Raw genomic sequence first — 17,789 nt, 5'->3', positions numbered from 1 at the left:
GGCATCTGGTAAGGATGCCTTCCGGACGCCTCCCTTGGGAGGTATTTCAGGCATGTCCAACCGGGAGGAGACCTCGGGGCCGCCCCAGGACACGCTGGAGGGATTACATCGCCCGGCTGGCCTGGGAACGCCTCGGGGTTCCCTCGGAAGAGCTGACGGAGGTGGCTAGGGAGAGGACTGTCTGGGCTTCTTTGCTGAGGCCGCTGCCTCCGCGACCCGGACCCGGATAAGCGGAGGACGACGAGATGAGACGAGATGTTGACCGATTTTTAAAAAAAAAATAAAATAAAATAATAATCTAGATATATGCGCCAAATTGCCTTGTCAGATCATGGCTCTGTCCAGCAGCAGCAGCATATAACTCAACTCAAGCCCCTGTTTGCTCCAAGATAGCTAGATCATAATAAATGACCAAACGGGGCAGGTCCAGCCTGTTATCACTGACCAGACTACATTTGTAATCAGATCAGGGAGTAATAAAGTGAGTGATAAAGCAGTGATAAAGGTCTAGATTTATAGAGGCATATACTGAACAAGTTAGTCAACACAGCAGCACTAACATTATTAAAAATATTTTTGGTAAGCCATTCTAGCAATGTTGTTTGAAAGCATGTTATTGTAAAGTTAGTTTGCATCATTATTATCCTTAACGTGACTCACCACATAATAACAGTTTACCTTAACAACAACAAGTAGCATTAACTAGCTACACTAATTATTAACTTTAAGCTACTTAGCAGAACACATTTAGCCTTGCTAATGTTATCATTATGTTATTTGGTGGAGAAAATGAACTCAATATATACAATACAGTGCAACAAATTATGATGATTCTGCCACCCATTAAAATGAGGAGATGGCTATCCCATTGTTCTTCCGTAATGACAAACAGCACCACAGAGGGCTGGCTTCTGGTTGGGTATGAGGGAGCAGACACGCATTCTGGCTTCCCAAACGTCTGTGTTCTTAACTTTCTAAAACCCTGTAATTCCACTTTTACTTGTAACGAAACGGTGGATATTAACACCTTTGGAAACATATCATCAAAATATGGCAACAAAGACATGGCATGGAAAACATGGCAAAATGACAGACATAGCCATGATCTGTCTGAAAAACAACAAGGAAAATGAACGTGCACACGTAGATAACAAACACCAGTCAGCATCATGTAACGTGTGTCTTTTTTTATTTTAGGTAAAGTTAAAACCACGTAGATATGATGGGTTATAGTGTGATTTGCTGTGCCTGCCAAACTGACTACAAAATAAGTGGCCTTGATGCAAAATTCAAACGTCACTGACGTCACAACCTTTCCCTCTCTTATAGTTTACTTGTATAAGACAACATGTCATGGACCATAATATATTGCTACAGACAGAAGATGACGGAAGAGTGAGAATTAACCCCAGTAATAATATTACACATACATAGGGGCTGACCGCCTCATTCTCAGTGCATGTAATTTTATGGAGTACCTGTGATAAACTTTAACTAGTCATCCAACCTATGCAGCATAGGTTGAGAGAATTGTGAAGTTCAACTCAACTATTGTGAGAATATGTAGTGAATCATCAAATATAATCAACTTAACTTTCTCCAAACAATTGAATTGTTAAATCTCAACTAATAACCTGCTGAAATGTTACAAATACTCTACAAACTATCTATAGGTTGACTATCCAAATAACCATCTAAATGTATTCGGTAAAGACAGTTAGGCAATACCTGGTGAATATAGTTTCTGTGTGGGTGTAGGTAAGCAAGGAAAAAAAACAATGAAGTTACTTGTTTTTAATTTAAAAGGGTAACTTTACCCATATTGCTAAAGTGTGTATAGTTTTATTTACTGAAGGTTTCAGATACCTGCTCTTAGGATTTCTTTCTCCACCCACTACAATGCAGGAAGAAAACAGCAATGCTCAAGATACAATGTCCTGATGACACAGACTTATTTACAGAAAACAGCTTTCTACAGTTTCCATGGAGGTGTCTGAGCTCTATTGTACAAGTTTCTAATAAAGCCTGTTCACAGGGAGGTCTGTGGAGTCACCTCAAATTGCTTCTGAAAAGACATACTGCTATTTTCAAATTCTATATTCTGATGCTGTGAGCACTGCAAAAGAAAACAAAAATCTGCCCACTGTACCCAAAACCTTAGTGAACACAACTGGTTTGTAATTTGGGTGAACTGACCCTTTAAGGCCAAAACACACCAGTGCCAAATGGTGCCTGTCAAAACATCCACCCGTTATTTTCTCTGTACAACACACACATCATGGTTCCGGGACATGCCACCCTGCAGCAATTCATGCACTGTCCTACTGTCAATAAATATATTGCCAAGTCATAGCTCTGGAGATTGGCTCCTCACATGAGAAATCGAGTTGAATTAGTGGGTGTCCACACATGAAGAAGATCTATTGGTAAAAGCAGTAACAACTTTGTGTGGTCTTCTGTTGATGTGCTGCAGCGTGACGTGTCCTATTGGTGCCAGGGGTGGCACATGACACGCTGCACCGCGGTGGAGCCGGTGTGTTTTCAGCTGTAGAGTGTAGTGTGACACCATAAACAGTCTTCCCTTTGCTTTCAGAACAAAAGACTCATCCGTGCCTTGAAGAGATCAGTTCACCATCTTACAAACTACTATCAGGCAACGGGCAATAAAATCTTTTTAGACAGCACTGTTACTTTGTCACAGAGATACTGGTAAGTGGACATTGGTTTAAATGGTGAATCCCATGAAAAAAGAAAACATTCCTTCACTACTCTATTTGTTCCAAAGACTTTGATGCAAAGGACTCTCTGGCTACCTAGAAAGTGAGTAGTTGAGGGAACACTGATTTGATCTGAGAACAGAGCAGTGACAGTGTGAGAGAAGGTGGAACTCTCTTATTCATCCTTCCTTCATGCTTATTTTATTCCATACTCTCCCTCCCAGCAGAATGTGTGTGTGTATGTGTGTGTGTGTGTGTGTGTGTGTGTGTGTGTGTGTGTGTGTGTTTATGGTGGCTGTGCACTTCTTCAGGTTTGATCTGTGTGTGTCCAGTCCTCTCTTCTTTCAGCCTGGTGCATTCTTATTGTAATTGAGTATCAGGATCCACTCCATTTGCGGTTCAACAACCTGCGGTGAAAGAAAGTGAAAGGCATTAACTACGACTCAGAGCTCAACCTGATGTTTAATGTTTTTGCATTACAGGAGTGCAAGTGTGTTAGTGTACAAAAGAGAAAACAAGAAAGGAGGGAAATGAAAGGCAGAGTGAGAGAGAGCAGGTGTTGGAGTGGTTAATGGCTGATAGCGTGAATAGCCAGCCCTGTCCGCTCCTGATTAAGGGAATGAACTTCTCCTTTGTCTTGTCGGTCAACAATGAACACCCAGCAGCACTCAAACACCATCCTTACAGACGACTAAATATTTAATGAATCTAAAACTTCCTTCTCCTTACTGCCAGGCAATTTAGAGCCATTGACAGTGACTTGACCCTCTGGAAATATGGGGACCATCTGTTGTGTTTGCCTGCACATTCATATCAACAAAAGACACAGGGCCAGTTTTCACACAGGCCTAATGCAGTCCACTGAGCAGGTAAATGGAGACAATCTAGGAAAAATAAAACCCCTTTGGCTCTGTCTCCTCCGGTCAGCTGTCAATTGTTTAGACTGAAGTCATTAATAGATGATGCATTCTACAAACACTCAGTGCCTTTACATGAATACATATCTATTCTGTGTTTGTGAAAATCAAGAACAACATACAACTAGAGTTGGGCTGATTTCCAGTTTTGCTGGTCTGATCCGGTCTACAAGCTTAAACCGGTTTGATTTTATGCAAACCAACTGAACTGGCATTTGTAATTATTTGGCACAAGTTCTGGCAAATTTAAGAGTAACCTTAATCACCAACCTGTGCCAATGGCATCACTGTGCTAAATCCAACTCATTGGTAACAAGCAATATAAGAACACGATTAATATAATATTATTGTTATAAATGACTAACATTGACAAACAAAGCTGTCTTTTCACATTGGCATGATATGCGGCCAATCATAGTTATTGCTTAATGGAGCCTAGTGATGTCAGGGGGAAATGCTGCGGGACAACAACGAAAGTTAAGGGGGCGGGCAGGAGGGGTCATGGAGGGTCCAACAACACCCAACTTTCACCGGGGAGGCCAGTGTTTGCTTCCTGTAAGAGATTGTTAAGCCAAACCCTGCTCCTTTGTCCTAAACCCAACCACATGCTTTTGTTGCCTAAACCCAACCTCGTGCGGGCACATGCTTTTTGTTTACATGAGACATGGCAGAATTAGTCTCTCATGAAAAGCTGACATTTGAGAGATTTGAAGTTGACAGAATCGGTGTCTGCAAGAGGTGTTCTGGCTGCAAACAATGTTTTAAGCTGAACTTTCATTAGACACTGTGTTTCTATTTATATCTGTTGCTCACTTTGCTGCAATGAATGAAAAACAGCTTATTTATGAAGTTGAAATGAGTAATTTTGTATATGATATGTTTATATGTCTCTTCAAGAACCTAAATATGACAGCTGGCGGGAGATAGATCGCCAGGGAGTTGAAAGTTGCTGGTAAGGTAAATGACCTTGCTAATAAAAAGCTAGGCTACTTGCTCTTGGCTATAATGTATGTCTTTACCAGTTAATATCACACATAAAATGTGCTGTCTGTTTTGAAAAGTAATGTTACAAATGTAGGAAGATAGCAAGTAGGCTACTCATCCATCTTTTAAGTGGTTACGTCTCCAGTCTGATCTTCAGCGCACAGCTGTTAGCTACATAGAGTGGCGTGTTGGGGGCTGATTAGGTGAATTTCCCAGCATGTCATTGGATGATGTATTTCACGGCCATGAGCCAAAGGAAATTGTTAATAGTGTGTGTTAATCACTCATATGTTACCTATTCTGCTGCGATTTATGTTTATGCATCTCACAATAGTTGTATGGGTTATGGTTAATTTTGTGACATAATATTGCACTGTGAGTTAAGATGTACATGTGATTGGTGACCTCCTCCTGTTTACATGTGTTAACTGAAGTACATATTTTATGGATTCAGTGTGACACTTGTTTGTTGCAACGACATGGTGTCATCATGTTCAACTCAGGAGCTGCTGCTGAATCAAGTGGGAAACCTGGTAAAATATGTATACCAGTCTTGTTTGCCTAATATCAAACTGGGTTTAAGGTTTTTAACTTTGAATCCAGCTACTCTAAAAACAGCGTTCAAACCATCATCCACACTAAACCACCATTACATAACACGTCTGCTAATAATGAGGAATTTCAATGTGAATCACTGCAAATATATTAAATATTTAGCTTCTTGTTCTCAAGGCTGCTTTTAAATACTCCATATGTGGTGTAATTTAAAACCAGACAAAGAGAGAGCAGGTAGAGTTCAACACATTCCTGACCTGAGAAACCATGAAAGCACGGAGGCCACAGGTGGATGCTGGGATTTGAAACATATATTGTATGCAGTAAAAATTCCCAGTCATTTTCAGAAATGTATAGGTGAGGGCACTGACCAAACTCATTCCAGAAAGTGTGAATAAATTTAATGATTGATTTATTTACAATCTGTAAAGGTTGCACCTGCTGCCACAGAGTTCATTTAAAGTCTAGATAAAGTAAACTCAGAGATGTGTTTCTAAAAACATTATACATGTTAGGCAGAAATAGCTGAAAACATATGACAAGACTGAAATGTATAGTACTGAATTGTGGAATTAGACTGTCAAACATTTTTGTGGTCAAGATTTGTTTGGGCAGGCCTGAAATCATGGCTCAGTGACGCACTGGGGACATCCTGTGCATAACCCCTCCCCTACGCTGCATTATATAAACACTAGAGCACAGAGCATCAAATCAGTCCCTCCAGGATTTTGTGGGCTGTTTTTGGGATTGTTGCACCCTGAAATGACCGATTTCATGGCAGCTTTTCTAAAACATTGCGATGCATGTAGCACTGTTTTTAGGCGTCGTCATAAATTCAGAGCTTATTGTTATGAGCATTCAGTGCTTCTCACAGAATTGGAACCTATCTGTGATGTCAGGGTTGGGGGGGACAGCAACATCTATTTACATCTGATGCGTTTACCCCTCATGCTGCCAGGCACCATTACAGAATAACGGTGACTGAAAGGATGGCTTTTTTCATCTGAGTCTGATGCCAAAAGTCACTGACCAAGCCCCAGTATTGGACAACTTTAAAGTGAGACCAGGTTGTAACATTTGAAATTGACGATGAAACAGCTCAACTCTGTCATTAAACTTGTTAATAACTGTCGGTTAACGTTAGCTGTATTATACTAACACTTAGCCCTGTCACTGTAATAGTGTTACTCTGATCAACACACAGAGCTTCAGTAATGCAACAGTTGTCTCATGAAACAGAGAGAGAGAGAGAGAATCAATACGTTGCATGCAGCTCTACAATGAAATGAGATTTTATCCATTTTAAATAGTCAAATTTGCAGTGAAGTTGCAGTAATTGCAGATCGCACAGAATTCTCTGGGATTTGCTGACATTGTGTTAATTGTACCAAACACACCATTGCAACATCCTGGAAAAACTAATCAGTTATTATTTGCGTTGCCAACTTGGCAACTTTAGCAGGCTTCTCAGACACTCATAGTGACTTCATTTCTAAATGGTGACAAATTAAGCAACTCATTCAGACCATCAGGGAAAGACAAAAATATATTGTAATTTTTTTGTATTTTTCATGCATGCCGCTCAGAGTAATTGCAGTCCATGACTCATCCCACATCAGTGTGGGGTCTCTCTCCTCCTTTCTCCTCTTGCACTGTGCAGTAAATGGGGGACAGGCAGGAGGAGAGAAGACGTCACTCACTGCAGAAGTGGGAGTTCAGTTATAGTGTTTCTATAGTTATGCTGATGCTCTTGCTGTCTGGGTTGGAAACGCGAGAAAGTGGTGTGCTCTAGTAAAAGAACTATAGCTCTTATAATAACACATTCATGTCTGGTGTGACAAACTTAGAACACATCATTTTGGGACCAAACATGAGAAAACTAGACAATACAAATCATATTCTTTTAAATTTCCCCGGGGTGCACACTGACTGCTTTCTCTTCTTACGCACTCTGGGCATGGAATGAGCTTTTTAAATGTTGCTTCAACATTTTTAAAGGTCTTTTCCAAACTGCCTTGAAGGAAACATGTTGCTGCTTTATATAGCTCTTCATGGCCGGGTCGCCTGTTCAAGTCCCCGTCCAGACCAAATATGGAGCGTGGACTGGTGGCTGGAGAGGGGCCAGTTCACCTCCTGGGCACTGCCGAGGTGCCCTTGAGCAAGGCACCAAACCCCCCAACCGCTCGGGGCGCCTCACCAAGGGCAGCCCCCTCACTCTGACATCTCTCCACTTAGTGCATGTATAGGTCCTGTTTGTGCATGTGTGTCTTTCAGACCTGTGTGTAATTGACAAGCAAGAGTGATAACATTGAATTTCTCCTCAGGGGGATTAATAAAGTAAATAAACTTAACTTAAAATTTTTCTATTTTCCCTTTTGTTGCCTTTATGTTTTGTATGTGTTTTACTGTGTAACATAGTTTTTTTTTCTTTTTTAAAGTGAAACTGATTATGTTGATTTTGCTGCCGTTTTGACCAGGACTCCCTGTAAGAGTAGATCTTGTATCTTAATGGGACAATCCTGGCTAAATAAAGGATAAATAAGTAAAATTAAAACAAGGCTGAATCCATCAATGCCCTGTCCATGTATGACAAGCAAGCAAACACCCTCAAAGTCTTTGCCACTGCTAAAAATCACGCTTGTAACCACATCGGGTAAAAAAACATTACAACTATTTGTATTTGTGATTTACCTTAATGTTGATATGAAACACTGATTACTGAAAAATAAATAAAAATGGCTCTTCATATCAAAAAGGTTGTCGACCCCTAACTTACAGTATAGGATTCCTTACTATACAATTCTCACAATCTGCAGATGAATTAAGCAGCTTTTAATTCATACTAAAATCACAAAGTCCTGTGGTTGGTCTGTTTTGCTTTCACACAATGGTGATGTTTCACCAGAGTTATCTTGGAAGCACCAGAAAATGAGTGAGATGCAACAAATGCCAATGGGCGGATTGGGCCAGGTGTCCTAAACTCTAAATCCCCTCAGTCGAGTTGTTTAGTTCAATCAACACCTGAATTCATTTGATGGGAACCAAACAAGTTAGTCAGCTGGGTGTTAAGGGTTTGGAGCCTAGTTCAGTTACCAGTACATAGACTAAATCTGGGCCAGTGTTGGCACCCCTGTCATTGATTCAATCACCACCAAAGCAACCACTAAACTATAATTCTACCACTATACTCTATTAACTCTCTGTGCTACTGTCTTTGCTTTATGTAACACTCAGTTCACACACTTGTTTTGCAGTTAGTTGCAGAAACAGGACACTTTACCCACCATCCAGTTCCATCCCCTCCAGTTTGTTTGTATGTATGCCAGTTTCAGACTACATGATATCAGCCCAATTATAACCTGGCCCGGCTGTCCTATGGTGTTGGTTCAGATCGTGAACGAGTGTTGTATGCAATAGTCGAGTCATAGTGGACGACAACTGACGCCACGTCTGAGACAACTCACAACATCCTGACAGAAAAGCTAGCATGTTACATTTTTTGCTTTCCATGACTACTCCCATCACAGCCATGACTTTAACCAATAGGAACACAGAACAATCTGCTGCCATAGACAACTGTAAACATGGTGAAGGAAATGAAGAGTGATGCTGTAGGTGTTGCTGTGAGGTGAAATGCAGGAAAAAAATTTGTGGAGTTTTGGCGACAGCACCCCAGCATTTTTGATTTTTCCTCGAGGGACTGCACAACACAGTGAATAAAGAAAAATGCTGGCATGAAACAGCAGAGGCAATTCAGCAACCCAGTTAAAGGGCTTTTATTGTAAAACATTTGCAGGAACTTTTTGTGCAGAATTAATGACTTGCACAGTTTTCATGCGGTACTTCAAATGGAGTTCAGTCAGGACCACTTTCGCAAAAGAAAATTTTATTTCTGTTTGCAGTATTTTATTTGGTGGTATAGCTCTGTGGTATAGCACACCTTTCCGCCCTTCAACATGCATATGAAGAAAGCCTGAGGCCGAGACAGCAAACCTCCCTGCCCTTCCATGCACCTACATGGCAAGCCTAAGGCAGAGAGAGCAGCAGCACACCCCCCCGGGGTACAGAACAGAGCAAGCATCAATGACAAACAGAAATGACACTGATTCGTCAAACACAACATGAAAAAGAGGCGCTGGGGTGGAGGTGGGTTGCAAAGCAGTTTGCCGAGGAAGCAGCAACATTAGGTAGGCCAAAGCAGTCTGAATAGGGTGCCCTGAATGTAGTCTTGCCACCAGACAATCAGAGATCTCCGGCTTCTGATAGTCTGGGGACACTCCTTTCTAAAGTGTGTTTAACGCACCGGAGAAAACGGCCGGCAACAAAGTAACGCCTCTTGCATTTTTGAAAAGGACACGCCCTCTCGGAAATGTGCGCTCCCCCTTTTCTCGTCCGCAAGGAAACAAACACACAGAGAGCTTGAAAATGGATGCCGAGAGATTTAACTCCGTTTTATCAAACGTGTGCTCAGTCCACAAGATTGTGGAAATGAAGGACTTACAGCGACTTTGTTTAAAACTTTTAACACAGTCGGACTATGTTTACGAGCACAAGAGTTCAGCGAGCCACCGAAGGACCGCCCTGCGGATTTACTATTGGTTCTGCAACGTAGGGAGTTTTTTTAAACTCTGAAATTGTATCCGCCCATCTAAACACAAAATCAGGGAGAAAGTCATCAGTCTTTAGTTAAGCAAAGCGTCTAAAGACTGACTTGTGAGTCTACCCTGAATGAGATTTTCCAATTGGTTACATAGAAAGTAACCATGTGGTCTTCCGGCCCCTCCAACAATCAGCTGCTCCATCAGTTGTTTGGGCTGCTTGAGATCAGCTGATGTAGCTGGGATGCGCGCTGAGCTTGACATCGTGTCCTGCCTAAACTAAGCCTATGCTCAATTTACTGCAATTTGATGGCACTTATCACGTTACTACAAAAACAGTTCGGGTGGGACATGAACACCCGTAGTGACTGACGACTAGCGGTGATCGGTTGTGGACTAACATGTAGTCTGTCATGTCTTTTGACAAAGTCAAGGCGAGATTTTATGACTAAATACTTCCATAATCTAACGTAGTGACTGCCAGAATGGACAAACATACTGTGTAGTCTGAACCCGGAATTAATAATGTATTGCAACTTTCTTCTCTCCTGACTTTATTTGTGACTCTTATTATTTTTGTTTCAGTGCACATGCATCTGTTCTTGTTCTTCTACAGCTGTGACACAATCCCCTGTGTAGGATCAATGATATTTAATAGTATTTCTTATTTTCAACTAAAACCAACTCCTCTGTGATTCAAGACCACAGTCAAGTGATGTTATAGTTGTACCTGATGGCTTGAACCCAGTCAGCTGGACCACCTGTTTTAATTGAAAAGACACACAATAATCCGTCATTCAAACAGCATAATATGACTACATTGCAGTGATAATACATACATGTTACTTACTTGGTTTCCTGATGCTGACTTTAAAGAGAAATTCACAAAGCTCTCCTTTCTGAAGCTCTCTGAAAGACAAAAACACTTATTTGTATTTTAAAGTTTGCATTTCTCTTTCAGGAAAAACACTTTTGTTTATGCAAGGTCAAAACATCTGAGATGAAAACATACCGTACAAGCAAAACAAAGCATAATACTAAGAGCACTTTAGAAAATACACACAGCGAAACACAAATGCAAACAATATGAATGACAAAAGAACATTATGAGCATAAAATGTTTTGGTTCCTTTTGTATGCAGATCTCTGTTATTTGCCCTTCTAGTTTTTAACAAATAATGTCATATAATTATGGCCTTGTACCTAAAGGACAGATTATTGATGATGAGATACACCAAGATATGAAGAGTAATCAAAGAGCATCATCTATTTGATTTTAGAGCATTGTGAAACAAAAATCTTAGATCAGGGTTCTCAAAGGTTTGTTGACTGAGTACCATTTTAGTGAGCCTGCATATGAACGCAGACTGCACAGGAAAAGTTATGACTTTTTATGACATACTATAGTATGACTTTTATATGACATTTATGACATACTAACTATATCTGTCAACAGTGATATAGCCTACATAACATTAATATTCAAGCTGTGCTCATGCACTGTTTGTACATTTTTCTATGCAGAGTAAATGCACCAAAATTTGTACATATTCCATGTAATGATGAGCCAGTAATTCGTGGAAAGTGGAAGGTTGCCATTACATGACCAAAGTACTGATGGGAATAAAGAAGGAAGTGGCCCTGAGCGGTCCAGTTAGGAGGCAGGTTGGGGTGGTGAATGGGTTGCAAAACACACTTTGTAGCATATTGCCTCGTCCCAATCCACATACCAGCATCCCCATTATTGACACTGGATTAAGTTGTTGTGTTGTTAAGTCTCAAAACGTCAAGTTGTTTTATTTATCTTTATGTGTGCTGTATGTATACCAATGAATGTCAGCTTCATCATGAGGGCGGACATATCATAAAGTTTGTGGATAATTACATTATTGTGTTCAGTAACTGCTTGGTCATGATGAAACTGACCATGGTCTAGTGGTGGATAAATTGACTGATGGAAACACCCCCTGTTGGACATAAATGTGTCTATAACAAAGGAAATAACTCCTCCTGCTGTTATTGGTGGCCAGGCTGCTGAAGTTGATCAACTGTACAAGTATCTAGGGATGATTATTGATGATAGGTAAAGATGACACCACCTTTCTGAGAATGTTTCTCACTTAATTTAATCCGTTCTAACCTTATGTTTCATTTGTTGGTTTGGGTCATTTGCCTTGAAAAACGAGTTAAAACAGGTCACAAGGGACTGTCAGAATGTGCAGTAAAATTGCAGGCATAGATCTAAATGAACTCTCCCAAGTGTACGAAGTCAGAGTCACAAAGAAGGCTCAGTCAGTCCCTGCTGACCTTACTCACCCTCTGTCCCTTGAGTGCAGGTTGCTGCCATGTGGTCACAAATATAATCTGCCAAGATTAAGGACCAGTAAATTTAAGAACCCATTGGTCTCTGTTGCTATTGGTCTGTAGTTCCTTTTTTTCCTCATCTGAATTGTTTGTGTGCTGATTGGTGTGATGATTGTATTGCTGCTGGCTGTGCGACAAATTGCCCCTGAGGGATAATAAAGATTACCTTTACCTTGACCTTGGCCACCACTCATTACTTACTTATTTCAGCCACGAATACAGTTAAGGTGCAGAGAACCTCATTCACAGCAGGGATGGACATGGCAGTACATATCACATGAAATACAAAAGAAAGGACATATGGGAAGACCATTTTTAACCTTCAATGATCTATAATATGAATGTTTTTGAGTGTTAGTTCCTCTACTGATGGGGCGGCTGTGGCTCAGAGGTAGAGTGGGTCGTCCACCAATTGGAAGACCATCGGTTCGATGCCCGGCTCCTCCAGTCTGCATGTCGAAACATCCTTGAGCAAGAAACTGTACCCCAAATTGCCCCCGATGATGCTTCCATCGGTGTGTGAGTGTGTTAAAAAGTAGCAGGTGGCACCTTGTATGGTAGCCTCAGCCACCAGTGTATGAATATGTGTGTGAATGGGTGAAAGTGACTCGTAGTGTAAAAAGCGCTTTGAGTGGTCGGATGACTAGAAAGGCGCTATACAAATGCAGGTCCATTTAACATTTACCATTTACTGCTTCCAGGACAAACTTTTTTTTAGGGCTCTGAGAATAACAAAAATCAACAAGCTGTTTGTATCAAGTGGGTATGCACGAGACAACAGGGAATGGACATAAATGCAATCCAGGCAGACAGAACAGTTATTATTGAAAAGGTGAAGATGCATAACCTTGCTGGCATGGGTAGAAATTCCAAACTGAGAGTTCACAGGTAAACAGGAATGCAGCAGGTAATAATGGTTTGGGGAAACTTGTGATAACTCGTGCTACTTTTTGTATTAGAGTTGAGCTACATTCCAATAAATCGCTCCTCCTGTCCTCAATTGCGATCGACAGGGCCTTGCAATTTAAAGGGGTGTCCTCAGTGCTTAATTTGTAAAATTAGAAGTAGGGGAACACTTTGGGCCTCTGAGAGAGCAGTGTTCCCCCACTCCCAACAATGGGGGAACACTTTTTTAAGTGGCACCCGAGCTGCCTCACTGTGCGACTCCAAATGGAATGGTTGTGACATCTAGTGTTGTCACCGTACCAAAACTGGGACCCACGGTACGATACCAGTGAAAGTATCACGGTTCTGAGTAGTATCAGGATACCACAGCAAAAGTGAGGCAGATGTGCCTTTTGTCATTTATAAAAAGATAAATCACTTTTCTATAATACATCAATGATATTTCAATGGAATAAATTACTTATTGACTTATTCATACTTCAAAAACAGCATCAATAAGTGATTAACATAGGGGGGATCAAAATAAAATAAATAAATAAAATAAAAATCAACCAGCCACCCTCCTCCCCTGACAAGTAAAGAACAGTCCCTTCATAAGTAAAGAACAGTCCCTAAAGTGCGGTGAGGTTTGTGGACCGTTACCTGCCACAGAGAGAAATGTGAACGGCTCGTTTCTCCTCTGACACGCCACATACCTGTGTGCCGCCATGGCTCAGTTGTCCAGGTACTACTGGGCAGTCATGACACCAAGAAGAGGAAATTACTGGACCTGGAGTCGGACTCGCCGGTAAGCCGTTATGTTGCGGCGCGGAGCACTATGAGCCTCTGCCGTATTTGACCGCCGTATCCTGTCTGTGACACCTGTTCAACCCATAACCGGCAGGATTTGATTTTCCTTTCTGCTGCTGGTTGAAATCTGTACTCGCACAGCCTGCTGAATGATTTAATTTGCGTGCACAAAACTATTTTTAGTCGCAAATGCGAGTAAAATGCTCGCACGTAGAGCTCTGTGGAAAACAAATCACTGCTGACAAGTAAAAATAAATAAATAATAACTTTCACTGCTCAAAGATACTCACGTCTGGAAAACAAACCACTACAGCAGCATATTGAGTGCCAGGTGGCCGGCGCGTGCCGTTATTGACCAGCGCGCGCCGGGACGGCGCATGGACACTCACTGTCTTGCGATTGGACTTTAAACTATCACATGTAGGCTACTGTGGAGTTTTAGTCTACCATTCCATCCATTACCAGTATACCCTGCAACACTAGTGACATCAGCCAATACTGTATGTAGTTTTAGATGCGAAAAGTTCTAGACCCATGCAAATTAGTTCCGGAACGCACCAGGGCCTTTTCTGAAAAGATCCTGGTACACGTTCCAGTACGTTCCAGTACGTTCCAGTACGTTCCTCAAAAGTGGAGGGTCAGTCCTGAGGTCCAGACAAACCAAACCGACATCAAGGAACTAACGGCTGATTGTTACCTCATGTCACTTGTGTCTTGGCCAAAAAGTTGCACCTGAACACATCCCAAAGACTACAGCTGACAGCCAACCATCACGTACATTCTGCACCTCCATGAGAGGAAATAACTCTTCACACCAGCAGGCAGCAGTAGCCTGCAATGATCATTCACTGTCATGACCCTAGTTAGCCAGTTAGCACATTAACAACACCATCCAATGTGAAAAGTAGAATATCTTTTACCATTTCTATGCTGAAGACACTCAGCTGTACCTCCCACTCAAACCTTGTGATTCATGCAGTGTCAACACTTTCTTAAGTTGCATTGAGGATGTAAAATCCTGGATGATAAAATGCTTTCATAAACTTAACCAGGATAAAACTGAGGTTTTAATCTTTGGCCCAGCTGTCACATCTGCTTCCATTATTAATGCCCTTGGGTCTCTGATATTTAACGTAAAATCACATACGTAAAATCTTGGTGTATTCTTTGATTCTGGTTTAAAATTGGAACTAATCAACTCTGTTGTCAGCACTGGCTTTTACCATTTTAGGTCACGTGTAAAATTAAAACCATTCCTCTCTGTTAAAGATTTAGAAATTTTAGATTTTAATTTCCTCTCACCTAGACTATTGCAATTTCCTCTATGTAGGGATCTGTCAGTCAGCCTATCACACCTGCAGCTTGTTGAATATACAACAGCAAGACTTCTCACTAGTACCAGGAAGAGAGACCAATCATCCCGGTACTGGCCTCTTTTTAATGGTTACCATTGAAGTACCGAATTGACTTTAAAATTATTTGTTTATAAAGTGCTGCATGTACCCCTGCTTACATTTCTGAACTGTGTTTCCACCTCGCGAGCCCTCAGATCTGGAAACCAATCACTACTCTCCATTCAATGTACTCAATTAAAAACTAAAGGTGACTGAGCATTTTCAGTTGTTGGTCCTAAACTGTGGAAGTGTCTTTTCCCTATATTGATGCATGTAAAACCAGCCTTAAGATCCATCTCTTTTCTATAGCCTTTTAATAATTATTAGGATGACATAACTAATCACACTGCGTAACATGTATTTTCTGTTTTACTTTTTTAATTAATTTAATTTAATTTAATTTATATACTTTATTAATCCCCCTGAGGGGACATTTTCATTCTTTTGTCATTAACACACAGGTCCAAAAGACACACACATGCACAAACAGGACCTATACATGCACAAAGTGGAGAGATGTCAGATAGAGGGGGCTGCCCTTGGTCAGGCGCCCCGAGTGGTTGGGGGGTTCGGTGCCTTGCTCAAGGGCACCTAGGTAGTACCCAGGAGGTGAACTGGCACCTCTCCAGCAACAAGTCCACGCTCCATATTTAGTCCGGACAGGGACTTGAACAGGCGACCCTCCAGTCCCTATGGACTGAGCTACTGACGCCCTATTTTTGTGTTATGATTTTGGCAAAATATTGTATGCTGTTATTAATTCATCTTATCTTTATCTTATCTTATCTTCTCCTATTCATCACTGTTTGTATTTGATCATTCCTGTTTTTATCTCTTTGTGAAGCACTTGGGTCAACATTTGTTTTTATATACAGTATGCTCTATAAATAAATCTGACTTGACTTGACTTTAGCTGTTTTGTTTACTCTCCTCACTACTGTTTCTCTGCTCGAGCGCTGAGCTGAGCTGCCAATCACTGATGGGCTGCGCCATCGCCAATGCAGATTCAGATTCAGATTCATGCTGAATCAGCTGAAAAACAGCTGGTAAGGGCCAACGGTGTGGAACACACTACAAAGGCTAGGGCGGCAGATGCACACCCATGGCCCAGCATTTACTAACGGATGAGTGGACACATTTGGTCAGATACTGAATTGGTGACACTAATACTGGGTGTCCATCTTGAAACTATGTTGATTGTATAGATCTTCTGTGTTCCTACAGTAGGAGGTAGATGTGTGAGAAGTATCCATGTTTTCACAGACATGGGTGTAAAGTGCAACTTGACTAGTTCGCAGATTCATACATTCTTCATAATGAAGTAGTAGTTGTTGTTAGTTTATGAAAATGTTGGATTTATTGATTTATTACCTACCTAGCTATAGTCTCTCTCCGTCTGTTTGCCTATGATAAAACAGAGCCTCAGATTATACACCTGCTTTTCTCAGATGTTAACTTTTGGACACAGACATCTGTCTACAGCATTTATATAAATTTCCATCCCCTTCCTCTTTGATGCTTCTAAATAGTTACACAGTATTCAAAGGGAATTTGCCTGCTTGAGTGAAGACCATGTCACATACAGCACACACGCATGCACACACGTAAGCATGCACACGCGCACGCGCACACGTATGAGGGGTCATATGAGGGGTGAAACGTATCAGCGAACACACACACACACACACTGCATTCACTGCGTACTTGATACGTGTACATTACATGTGCAACCATCACCGTGTACTTGTTTCGCGTGCACTGCGCGTGCATTCACCGTGTACTTGTTACACATGCAATGCGCGTGCATTCACCGTTTACTTGTTACACGTGCAATGCGCGTGCAATGCCTGCACACGCCTAGACGTGTGGTTATTAGACGTGCGTGCGTTGACACGTCATGTGATCGCAGGGGTCAAAAGTGTCGAAGCAACAACGCGTCGTGTGACAGGTAGCATTTCATACGAAAATTATTATAAATTTCTATGGAATAAACTTGTCTGATTAACTGAAAACAATTATACAATAACGTAAACAATAATAGCCTATCGAAAATATAAGTCAAGTCAAGTAAATTGATCATCTGAAAAAAGCCCATTTTACTGCGCTGAGACTCACAGCGAGCAACTGACACTGAAGCGTCCCAAAATGCGTGTGACAGATCATCTGTTATAATACTTGCAGCTTTATATCAAGGAAAAAATGCGTCTCATGAAATTGTTATATTTTTAATGTAAACTGTAAATGTATGTCTATTTAACGTTTAGAGTGATCCCAGCATATGGTAGTCTGAGTAGACTCTTAGCATTGTGACTGAAAATATTTCCCCATAATTTACATGGAGTATTAGATTTTTAAAAGGTATCAAACTATTTGAGTGCATTGCAGAGTAGAGAGTTTCACCCTCCTGGNATTTAACGTTTAGAGTGATCCCAGCATATGGTAGTCTGAGTAGACTCTTAGCATTGTGACTGAAAATATTTCCCCATAATTTACATGGAGTATTAGATTTTTAAAAGGTATCAAACTATTTGAGTGCATTGCAGAGTAGAGAGTTTCACCCTCCTG

At 41.1% G+C, this 17,789-nt stretch overlaps 2 protein-coding genes across 3 annotated transcripts in view; both read right to left on the bottom strand.

Annotated features, from left to right (window-relative positions):
* Window positions 1–17,789, bottom strand: part of LOC126393944 (coiled-coil domain-containing protein 106-like) — a 613,357-nt gene that overhangs the window by 509,086 nt on the left and 86,482 nt on the right. The gene's annotated exons all lie outside the window — the stretch shown is intronic.
* adgrd2 (adhesion G protein-coupled receptor D2) overlaps window positions 69–17,789 on the bottom strand; it is a 153,628-nt gene continuing 135,907 nt past the window's right edge. Inside the window, exons 23-25 of one of the 2 annotated variants that reach the window (XM_050050313.1) lie at window positions 10,622–10,680; window positions 10,502–10,532; window positions 69–3,124 (exon numbers count right to left, since the gene is read on the bottom strand). In XM_050050313.1, the coding sequence (XP_049906270.1) occupies window positions 3,117–3,124; window positions 10,502–10,532; window positions 10,622–10,680 (98 nt within the window). In that variant the 3' untranslated portion in view covers window positions 69–3,116. The remainder of the gene's footprint in view (window positions 3,125–10,501; window positions 10,533–10,621; window positions 10,681–17,789) is intronic. The other variant, XM_050050312.1, reaches the window with a different exon arrangement.

Source organism: Epinephelus moara, chromosome 8 (genome assembly GCF_006386435.1).
Source record: "Epinephelus moara isolate mb chromosome 8, YSFRI_EMoa_1.0, whole genome shotgun sequence".
Taxonomy (NCBI): Eukaryota; Metazoa; Chordata; class Actinopteri; order Perciformes; family Serranidae; genus Epinephelus; species Epinephelus moara.
This window is presented reverse-complemented; position numbering and strand designations above follow the sequence as displayed.